We start from the raw sequence: 11,622 nt of genomic DNA on the forward strand, positions 1-11,622 counted from the left end.
GTTCAATGATGATTATTACCGAAAGGCAATCTACCACCGTAGTAGAGAAGAGCCAAAGATGATTGAAGATAAATCCAGAGAAAAATCAAGAGCTTGTTTTGTAATTCAAGATGATGAAGGTTTTGACTGGAGCATAATTTGTCCAGAAGAAGATCGTTTGGAGAATGTTCGAAAAACAGCTCATGGCAGAGCTATGACAGAGGGAAAACGTTATGCTCTTGTTGCTGAAATTAAAGAAGAAAAAGGCACAGTTGAAATCAAAGAGAAAACTCGAGAAGAGATTTTGAGTGAGAAAACTTACAGAGAAAGAAACATTGCTTTGAACAGAATGGATGAAATGCAAGAAGAGTATGAGAGTGTTGTCAGCAACAAGAGATGGGATAAAAAGAGAGAGCGTTATGTCAATAGAGAAGGTGAACCAGTTGTTCCGAAGAAAGACATAATATTTGAAGATGTTCTTCTCATAATTCCTTCATCGGCTGAATATTATAGAAATGTGTTGAAAGATGACACATATGCAAAAAGGCATGAAAAGGAGATAAGATATGCCATGATATCATGTTTGAGAAAGAGGGATGAAGAGAGAATGAAGAAGAATGTTGAAGAGATGGTAAACAATCTGAAGAAAACTGCTGAAGAGTTTAAAGCTGAAGCTGTTGAAGTTGAGGTTGTGAAGGAAATCAAAGTAGTTGAAGTTATAAAAGTTGGAAGATTTGAAAGTTGCTGAGAAAGAAAGGATTGAAGAAAAAGTTGAGGTGAATGAAGAGGTTAAGAAAGTTGTTACTGAAGAACAGCAAGTTGTAGAAGATGAGAAGAAAACTGAAAGTTTGGTTGAAGTAAAGAATGAGAATTTGGAAGCTGGTGATGCTGGTGATGAAGTTAGTGTTGAAGAAAAGCAGAATGAAGCTGATCAGAAGCAGACAGAGACTGCAACAAACACCGAGGTGCAAATCACTGAGGTAAATTCTGATTCTGAAATCTTAAAACCGGTTGAACAGTGCAAGAAATGCATGGAAACGTGCAGAGCTTGTACTGAAAAAGATGAGAAGTTCAGAACAAGAGATCTTGAATTCACAAAAATCGAAAACATTTTCAAAGAAAAATGCAAAGAAAAGCTAGAAAAAGAAAAAGTTTTGAAAGAAAATGATGAAAAACTTTCAGAAAAATGTAAAAAGATAGAAAAAGAAAATGAAGTTTTGAAAGAAAATGTTTTGAAAAAGACAAAAGAATGTGATCAAAAAGAAATTGTTTGTCAAGAAATGAAGAAAGAATATGATTCAATAAAACCGGCATATCACTTACAAAAGAATCATATGAAAAAGTGAAATATGAAATGAAATTTGCTCAATCAAGAATGAATTATCTTTCTGAAATAACTAAAGAGCTTAAACGAATGTATGAAATAAAACAAGGTGTTGTTAATTCCTATATTGAGGATGTTGCTAAGCTAAAGCAACTAATTGCTGATTTAGAACAGGACAACAACAAGTTAAAAAGTTATCACGTGTCTTCATATGTGCTTGAACGTATTTTCAATATAAAACCGGGAGATGGTGAGTCTGAGCAAAACAAGAAAGGCATTGGCTCAGAGTTTCATCAAGTTCCACCACCAGAAAAGTTTGCATTTTATGATGAAGAAAAAGTCGAAAAAGCTTTCAATCTGGTAGATCAATTTCCAGATAACATTGACGTAACCTATTCCAAATCTGATGATTCCCATGATTCAAAGGTGGTAGGTAAAGTCGTTGAAAGTGTGTTGAAAGAAGAGTCAGTTGATACAGGTAATTCTGAATCACAGGATGAAAATGAAGGTAATTTTCATGATGGATATTTGAAAAACACAAAATCCGAGAAAAATTTGAATGATGATTCAAATGGATTGGTTTATACCATGATTGGATCGGACAAATTATTCTTAGATGTTGTATTCCCGATTCATAATGTGATTTCAGAAAAGGTTGATAAAGTTTTCAAGATGGTTAAGATTGAAAAGTCTGAAATTTCAAAGTTTGCTGGAAAAGGTCACAAAACTTTTTATAACAAACCTGGTTTCAAGAAGAAAAACATGAAGGCTGGGTTGGGTTATAAAAAGAAACAAAATTGGAAGAAAAATGAGGTGCCAAGTTATCAAACAAAAATGAGTTTTGTTCAAGGAAAAAGTCTAGCAGAAGAGAAAGAACTTAAAATTGGACAACAGTTTAATGATGAGTTCTTAGCTCAAAAGAAAACGCAACAACCACAGGTCAAAGATATGTCCAAGAGAACATGTTTCAAATGTGATCAAAAAGGACATCTTGCTCGCAAGTGTCCAAATCTTAAACCTGTTGATGTTGACAAAATGAAATCTGAAAATGTGGAAACACAGAAATCTGCGGATGTGAAACAAAGGTCAACCAAATTTGATTCAAAACAAACTTGGAGGTACAATACAAACAAGTTTGCTTCAAATCAAAATTGGAAATCAAACCTGAACAGGTTCGATTCTAGACAGACCTGGACTTCTCACACACCCAGATTCAGAACAACACAAAGTTGGAAAACATCAGTTGATATGACAAAATCCCAACAGTTCTGGAAACCAAATGTTGTTCAAAAACAAAGTGTACAAAAAGAATCACATTTTTACAAACGTGGAACACCAAAAGGTCAAACATGGAGTGTTAAAAAACATGTCGATTCGGTAAAAGATGAAAAAGTTGAAGTTAAAATTGATAATGTTTTTGAGAAAAATGAAAGAAATTATCCAGTTCTACCTAGAAAGATTCATGTTCAACTACCTGAGTCTAAACAGGCTTGGGTTGCATTGTTCAAATGATCAAATTGTTGAATGTGCAGGTGCTCAAGAAAAATCAAGATTGAGAGAATGAAAACTGGAGCAGCCTGGCACATGGAGAGGAGGAAGAGACTGCTGGACCCTGTGTTAGTTGAAACAGGGAATTTATTTGTTTTCTGTACATAAATAAACAATATTTCAAAAACCCTAGAAACTAAAAAAAAATGCCAAAAATACGTTTTTAGTTTGTTAAAAATTTGAAAAACCAAAATATGTTTGTTTTTAATTTTTGTCAAAAATAGAAAATTTCAAAAATATGTGTTGATTGAATATGCCGAAACCCTCATCGTGGAAAAAACATGATTACTTTCACAAGATTGAAAAACGGTTTTCAAACTGTCGAAAATCAATGGGTTGTAAATCATGGGGGTACTTTATATTAGATTTTCTGCAAAACAGAGCGCTTTAAGCAGAAAATGGATGGCGAGACAAAGCTATCAGTATTGGTTGTCAAATTTTCTTTTAAAAGATTTTGCATTTTAGGGGGAGAAAAATTGTCAAAAAATACAAAAACATTAGAAAATTTGAAAAAGCCAAAAACATGACAAAATTCAAAAATTGAGTTTTTGTGTAAAAAGAGGAAATGATAGTACATCAGTAGACCGTTACAGTATGCTAAAGAAATGTAATGGTTAAATAGCTATAAACAGTCTCACTGATGATATGCTGATAGGTTTTTATACATTTAGTAAACTTTGTCGGGATATAAACCTAAATTCAAACTTGCTTATTTCATGGGGAACACTACTAGGATATATAGGTAACCCCTGAAATCTCAATTGAAGGACCCCTCTTTCTGAGATACTAGGTCTTTATGCTTAGTGATATCTGGGGTATTATTCCAGAACTTCTACTGAATGGAAGTTCTGACCTAGTTCCCGAATAATACTTTTCGCATTGCTTGAAACATAGCATCAACCTCAGCATAAAAAATGATGAAACATTGAAAAATGCTAATCATGTGTTGTTGAAACAAAAGATCCTCTAAAGGGGACACACCTAAAGTCGAACCGTCATCTCTCTGCTGAACGGAAGTTCTGACCTAAGCTCTCACGGTTTCGCATCTAACCCCTTACAGATATCATCTAGCTATACTCACCTGTAAGACTGAATATTGGGATCTGGATACGGGAGTATATTCAAGAGGTGGGACACATGAATGAGTTTAAGTTCTTAAAACACCTAATTCGTATCCTGGATCAATTGAAATTTGTGTGAAAATTTAAGTGGATCAGTATATCGACAATCTAAGTGAATTGTTTAATACTTAATGTGTGACTAAGCTCAACGGTACTTGTGACTTGTCAAAAACTGATATGATCCTCTGACGCATACTCAAACAAAAATATTGTCTGTAAATATGTTTGTAAATATTTCTTTACTGTTTTACATTTCAGAAAACATAAAAAGATTTTTGATTCTGCTTTATTTTCGACAACTGATGTCTGAAATGCCGAAATTTCAAAATATAAGTAAGGTAATTGTGTTTCTGAAAATAAAACAAGTTCATTAATTTGAAACTTGAATTAAAAATCAAAAATCAAAAACAGTTTGTGATATCTCCAAGGTCATTAGTTTGGACTTGGATGATTAATTGTGAGGGATTTTGGATACTTAATATTGCCAAATCTGTAAAGATTGTTAATAGGGGGAGTGATTTAGAAAGATTGAATTGCCAGGTTACGATTCCTGGAAGTTTAAAATGTTGTTACTTATAAACGTATGAGTGTTGCAGATATTGTACCAGACTACGATCCCGGTAGCTGAGTCTAAGGGGGAGTATGAAGAAGAGCTCGAAGCAAGGGGGAGCTTGTAAGTGGAAAGCTAAGTGTCGATCCCTAAAGCACGGAAGCTTGATGAAAGAGGGAGCCTGAAGAAACTGATAAAGCAAGAGTCAGAGTCAGATTCTGGTAGAATGATAAAGATAGAGCCAGGATGAGATTCTGAACTTATGAAGAAAAGATGAAGATTGATGGATGCTTACAGTGTTAGACAATTTGGAAAGAGCATGAAGACTGATCAAGACTGAAGATGTGTCATGATAGAGACTCGACACTGAAGACTTTGTCAATATCCAAGGGGGAGTCTGTTAGGGCACTATGTCTATTGACTTCATCTTGTATCGAGTCATGTAATAGGATTGGATAGGATAACCAGTGCTCGAGTTGCGAGAAACTGATTTTAGTGAAATTGGTGATGATTCCGCTTGAAATTGTCAAGTGCCATTTCAAGCGAAATCAAAATCAATTGATTCCACTTGAAAGTGTCTTGGTCATTTCAAGCGGAACCTCATCCACTATAAATAGGAGCATGGTCCGCTTCAGAGTTTTGTATTCGGTAACGAAGTGCTGTCGAATTGTCTCAAGGTGCTATAATCACTATTATATCAATATACGAGACATTATAATTACATCGAGCGTCCGCTTCATTGATTCCGCCTCTGATTCGGATAAACAACTCTTTTGATCGACTCAGTCAGGTCGTACAACGATCCTACAGTTTCTCACATCTGTAGCAAGTGATTTTCGACTTATCTCTCATAGCCGATGTTTCTTGCTTGCTATCATCCCTTTGTGGTTCGTCGGTTCCTTCCTATTCGTAAGAGGTGTGTCCTTCACCCCTATGTTGATAATTGCCTATCCCTTAGCCTCGTGACGGACGGAATATCCCATCCATGATTTCCAACATGTTGTCCATGACCCGCATACAAGAGTTCTTCTAGATTGTTCACGGGGCTTTCCTTTTTCTTCAACTTTTACCTTTCTTCATATGTCTTTAATCTACCAATAGCTTCGTCTAGAGTCATTGTGTCTAGATCGGAGTATTGCTCGATTGATGCAACCATTTGAGTAAATCTATCTGGGATGACGTTTAGAAGTTTTCGTACCAAAGTGGATTGATTCAATGTCCTTCCGTACTTGTTTGCCCGTGTAACAATACTATTGATCCTTGCAATGAACTCGTCTATTGTGTCATCTTCCTTCATTTGTAATAACTCAAATTCTAACATGAGTGTATGTGAACGCGCCTTTTGCACTCAGTCTACACCAACATGTCTCGCCTTCAATGTGTTCCATATCTCTTTTGCTGTTTTGCAATTTGCCACTTGCAAAACCATATCTTCTGGTATTGCCTGGAACAAATACTCTATCGCTGCTTTGTCTTTTTTCACATCTGGTTGCGTAGCTTCTGTGGGGTCTATCATCTCCCAAAGTCCATTTGCTTCTAGTATGGTTTTGATGTGTATTGCCCATACCGTATAATTTGTAAGTTTTAAAATTGGACATTGGTAATGAGTCAGAGATCCCACATCCTTGTGAATTACAATTTGTTGGCCAGAACCGCTCGATGTATCAGACATGTTTCCGAACGATTTTGACTTTCACAAATTTGCAAACAAACAACCTATCTTGTTTCTTATAATTTCCTTACCACCAATACGAACCACAATACCGGTAAAATTCAATTCCTTTGAATTCAATAAACTTTTAAATCCTTAACCCGCGTATAACTCCAATGCATAATAACCAATCAATCTAATTCGCACTAAACCCCGGAATCAAAACCCTAGATTCCTAACCCTTGGTTCGACCCTGAACCGAAAATAAAACAAACTTGCAAATTGAGAAAGAATAATAAAACCTGATCGCGAATTTCCTGCGATGCCTAGAGCCTGACGCTCTGATACCAATTGTTGGCCCCAATGGATCTTTGATCTCTAGACAATCGAATAACTTGAATATATAAATTGAGAATTTGAATACAATACAATGGAATTGTTGAGAGTGATTTAAAAATGAGAAATATATCCCTGTTTATAGTTTCTAAAGGGTGCGATCTAATAGACGCGTCTCTTCACGAACGGGTGCGTCCTTTGATCTTGTGGTTGAGAATTAACATGAAGAGGTGTGTCTTCTTGTCCAAGAGTCGCGTCCCTTCCTTTATGTGTGGTTTCCATCGATCTAGGGGTGCCTCCCAAGGGATTGCGCCACCCTTGGGGTGGTGGTTACCAAGTTCTCTCTTGTCACAAATAGCCCCTCAACTTTGTAACCGCCAATCTTTATACAAATTACCATATAACCCTTGAACTTAAGGATGTGTAGGGATTATAACTTTCATGGATGACATGATTGCGTATGTGCTTGGTTTAGTAACTAGGGTTTTGATTCTTGCAAAATCTTGATTTGAATCTTGTTGGTTCTTGATTAATTAGTTGATGTATAACCTAATTTATGATGATAACCTGTTGTAGATGATGTATATCGGTCATTTTTGTTTGCTAAGTATGTGTTTAAAACTTTAAAAGTCGTTTTGGGGAGCAGGGCAACGAAACTGTTTCTGTCCAGAAAGTTACAGCCGATTTGTGTCGACTGTAACCGGGTCAAAATTGAACAAAAATCTGTGTTTCTTGAGTCTATAACGTAGTTCCAGGAAATATCTTTCAAACCCCACTAGAATTATATTTTTTCGACGTGATTTAATATTTTAAATGAACATAGGCGGTCCGTGGCAGTTAGTGGCGATCAAAGGAGGAAGAACGGGGCTGTTCGGTTGTTAGTTGCAGGTTTGCGCAGCTGGTACATAATCGGTGAAAGCAGAAGGTCGAGAAACGAGAGCGGGTGAAGACGATGCGTGTATGCCGTTTTGAGAGTCGGTTACGAAAAGAGGGGAGCAGCCCTCTAAACCGCGGGGTTAGAAGATAGCGAGAACGAGACAGAACTAGAGGATGGCGGTGTTAGCGTAGATGAGTGAAGTCCACAAGCGGTTGTGGAAGTTCGAAGAAAGAAAGGCAGTAGCGGAAGTTCTGTGTGAACCGAACATGGTTCTAAGTGAGCTGTGTGGAGAAGAAATCGAGACTTTAAAAGGAGAGGTTCTTAGTGAACTGAATACGGTTCTGAGTGAGCCAGGCAGAGGCATCGAACAAGACGACCTAAGTGATTGTAGAGGGGTTCTGTGTGAGTCGTATGAAGAAGAGTTCTAAGTGAACCTATCGGCTCTAGTGAGCCGGAGAAGACGATGTGTGTGATCAAACTTACCTGCTATGTGTGTCGCAGGTGTGAGAATGGAGGACCAGATCTTTGTGATCAAAAGGATTGAAAACCTTAATGGTGTTGTGTGAATCGATCAAGAAAAAAGGAGAATCTTAGTGCTTAAAGTATTTGTGTGAGAAGTTTGAAGAGATCTGTGTGATCCGAAAAGAAAAAAAAAAGAAATCTATGTGATGCGAAGATGACCGCTGTGGTAAACGGAAGACCAACGGATCTGTGTGATCGATTTAAAAAAAAAAAAAAAAAAAAAAAAAAAAAAAAAACATGTGTGATAAAGGCTTGGCAGATAAGACCCGTGCGGTTTGTTTAGCAAGAGCAAGATGGAATCTCCGTGATTCAGGTAGCAAGAAAAGCAAGAACGAATGCGAAGAAACGAGCAAGTAAAAGAATCGACATCAAGGATTAAGGGGGTGAATGTTGGGTTAATCTTGATGGGTCCGGATCGGTTTGGGTGAGTACGGATCAAGAACCGGTTGCGGGTCAGAAGTATGGTTCATGGGTCTGGATACAGATAAACTAGAAAGCATATATAGTCACATGTTATTTTGTGTTTGATTGAGTCTTGTTAGTGGGTCAAAGGTCATGGGTTGTTTTCCTTTTCTTTAGGCGGATTTAGGTTTACGTAGGTAGTGGTTTGTTAGTATAGTTTTCCTATTTAATGTAAACATATGCAGTAAATGAAACGTGAAGTTCTTCAAGCAATAAACTTTTTTTGTTTCATGAGTTTTGTGTGTTTCTCAAAGGGCCTGAACCAACAAGGTTGTGGCATGCCGAAAATATCAATATAATGAGAATCAGATTATGAGACTATAATTTCGAGGTATTTACCGACAAAGAACTACCATGTATTCAAACTAGGTTATTAAGGACAATGCCTGTTAGAATATTTGCTAGTGGGGCAAAGCATACATGAATTCCATGGTAGTTTGATAGGGTGGCACTCTAGGTGTGTAAAACCTTTATCAGCCTTTCATCTTTTAATTTAGAATCCGTTATATGGTATGTAGCTGATTGTGGTCACCAATATGTAGTTTGTTTCGCATAGCCTAGATACAAAAAAAAAAAAAAAAAAAAAAAAAAAAAAAAGAACCAGCGGGCATTGAACGATATAAGTTTATAAAATATCATCTTAACAGTGATACACAGTATATAATAACTTGTATCCTTGAAATGATTTTCTTATCATCGGCTAGTTAATAGCCGAAACATTTAAACAATCTGCTTGGCAAAGTGCCTGTAGCATGGAACTTTGCAGCTGCTTCTTCCACCTTGATGAGGTCTTGCCCCTTTTTCGCTATTATGGCCGCACGTTTTTCTTCTGCTTCCTTATGAACAGCAGCCATCCTGTTCTTCATCTTCTCTCTCTGCTTTGCTTTCTCGATTTCAATGTCTTCCTGTTCAAATCACACAATTATTGTATTCTTTTTTTTTTTTCATGCAAATCTGTCTTTAAATAGGAGTACTACTGACTACTTACCTCAATCTGCTTGAGGTCAGCTTCTATTTCCGCTCTTTTAGTATTCTCCCATGCCCCGATTGCTGATATTTTTGTGTAAGCCCTGTAGACGATATGCATATCAGTAGGGGTGTGAAATTCTGACATAGTACAAACCTACTAAAAATTCATGGTTTTGAGTTTTTAGTACAAACGGGTTAGGATCAGTTTCAGGGCAAAGCTAAATGTGTTCAAGTTCGCGGGTTGATCCATTTAACCCATTTCTTTATATAAAATGTATATAAAGATGTGTTTTATGTCATAAGTTTTCAACACGCGTTTACAAAATAAGTGAACTGTAAAAGATGTAACGCAATATTTTTCGTATGATTATGAAGAAAATAGATACTTGTTGTCCGCCCTCGTCTTTTCATTCTCTTCCCAGGCTTTGATTAGTGCCATTCTCTTCTCTGTGACAACTATTTCAAGCCCAGCATCTGAAGGTAAATTCACAACATATATACATCAACATATATAAACTAAAATAAAAAATCCATGCTAGACAAAAATCTTTTGAATTCATATGAACTCCTATATAAATATATTAAGGATTAGGTGCATGGGAGAGAGCTTACGGTCACCGCCCTGCAAACAGTTTGTTTTCTCTGGTGGTGGTGTTGCAACCGGACCTGATTCATGTTCGGGTGGTGAAGTTGATATATGACTTGATTTTAATTCGGTTTCTAAAGTTACATGTTTCTTGCTTTCATCTTGTTCTTCCCCCATCCTTGGTAACTCTTGATCGCCACGAAAACCCGCTGAAAGGTATAAGACAAGGAGAGTGATAGAGAGAAAGAGTGTGCAAGAGAGATAGGGTGGTGGTTATGTGGTAGGTTTGGTTGGTAAAATAGGAATTGGGTGGTGCCAAAGATGGTACATAGTGATCACGAATCAGTTGGAATGTTACCTACTATGTTTGTAGATAACAATGTTTGGTTTAATTAGACAAAATCGAAATTTTATTTGACAGCTCAACTTTAGAAATATCCTGCTTAAGTTTATATTTGGCATCATTTATTTGCTTCTTAATAAGGTGAAAGTGAAACATATTGATAAAATAGGCAACTATATGAATTAAAATTAGTTATGTAATTTACTTTCTTAAATACCCTATCAATAATATCATTTAAAACGTATAAATCAATATAGATTATTTCGATTTTGTCTAATGAAGTTAAGTTCGGTTCAGTTCATGTCAAACAACTTCATCACATAGTCGATATAAACAGGTGCTGACCATGGACCATACAAATTATAAACCATGACATTATAGCCTAGTGGTATTTTAAAAGTGACATAATCATTATTTACAATTCATATAAATCTAGTTTCAAGATTTCTTTTTCCTTCAACTACTTTATTTTTTCAAACTACGTTACTATTATATAATATATAATATAGTATAAAATATATAAATACAAGAAACCTCAATCAAACATCCTAATTCTCTAGTTCTTTTTCAATACAAATTCTTTAATTCTTTGTCAACTTTCAAAAACACAATTGAGTGGAAGGTGGAGGGTAGTTGTCGAATTTCAACTTTTCTTGACAACGAATAAGGGAAACGTAAGAAAGTGAAATAATTCCGATTTTACTTATGTCACATAAGATATTATATATCTCTGGGGTGTGATCCCATACAAACTAAATTTATCTTAAAAACTGTAAGAATAGATCTTGACCTTTGAATAATTATATATATGGCTAAGATTGATGACACCTCATCAGTTGCAATTAGTGTGTTTGACTAGTTAGATTTAAGGGTATTTTCGGTATTTGTGTGTTTTTATTATATGAATGAATTCACTTTCCAAATCCCCTGAATATTGCAAAATCAGTTATTCCAAAATAACACCGGATTTTAAATTTACCATTACTAGCACATAAAAAATTGTGTTATTTTGAATAGTAGCACATGCAAAATAGTGCTAATTTAAATAATAGCACATAAAAAATGTTTAAAAGGTTAAAAATAGCACATAGTAAATTAGGACGTACAAAAAAATGATAAAAAAACAATGGTATTCTGATCTGACTTTCAAAACAATGCTATTTGCACATAAAAAAGTGTTAAGTGCTATTTTGAATAATAGCACATACAAAAAATGTTTAAAAAATTAAAAATAGCACAATACTAAACTAGCACATTAGCAATGCTATCAGCACATTAGCACATACAAAAAGTGCTAAGTGCTATTTTGAATAATAGCACATAAACCTAAAGAACACATTGCTATTTTTCAATT

The 11,622-nt window shown here is 35.6% G+C and overlaps 1 protein-coding gene across 1 annotated transcript; it reads right to left on the reverse strand.

The window, feature by feature from the left end:
- Nucleotides 1-8,975: 8,975 nt before the first annotated feature.
- On the reverse strand, nucleotides 8,976-10,249 carry LOC110867682 (remorin). The gene is made up of 4 exons (XM_022116689.2): nucleotides 9,952-10,249; nucleotides 9,726-9,813; nucleotides 9,359-9,440; nucleotides 8,976-9,275 (listed from the first exon to the last, which is right to left on the reverse strand). The coding sequence occupies exons 1-4, from the start codon at nucleotides 10,100-10,102 to the stop codon at nucleotides 9,075-9,077; spliced, it is 522 nt and encodes a 173-aa protein (XP_021972381.1). The 5' UTR covers nucleotides 10,103-10,249; the 3' UTR covers nucleotides 8,976-9,074.
- Between the last annotated feature and the right edge of the window lie 1,373 nt (nucleotides 10,250-11,622).

This window comes from Helianthus annuus, chromosome 7 (genome assembly GCF_002127325.2).
Source record: "Helianthus annuus cultivar XRQ/B chromosome 7, HanXRQr2.0-SUNRISE, whole genome shotgun sequence".
Lineage (NCBI taxonomy): Eukaryota > Viridiplantae > Streptophyta > Magnoliopsida > Asterales > Asteraceae > Helianthus > Helianthus annuus.

Bases quoted from the DNA above. Each gene is read 5' to 3' on its own strand.
- LOC110867682 (XM_022116689.2), bottom strand. From the start codon at position 10,102: ATGGGGGAAGAACAAGATGAAAGCAAGAAACATGTAACTTTAGAAACC. The intron at 9,814-9,951 runs GTAAGCTCTCTC...ATTTACCTTCAG, and splicing joins CTGTTTGCAGGGCGGTGACC to ATGCTGGGCTTGAAATAGTT. The intron at 9,276-9,358 runs GTAAGTAGTCAG...TGATTTGAACAG, and splicing joins CTGACCTCAAGCAGATTGAG to GAAGACATTGAAATCGAGAA.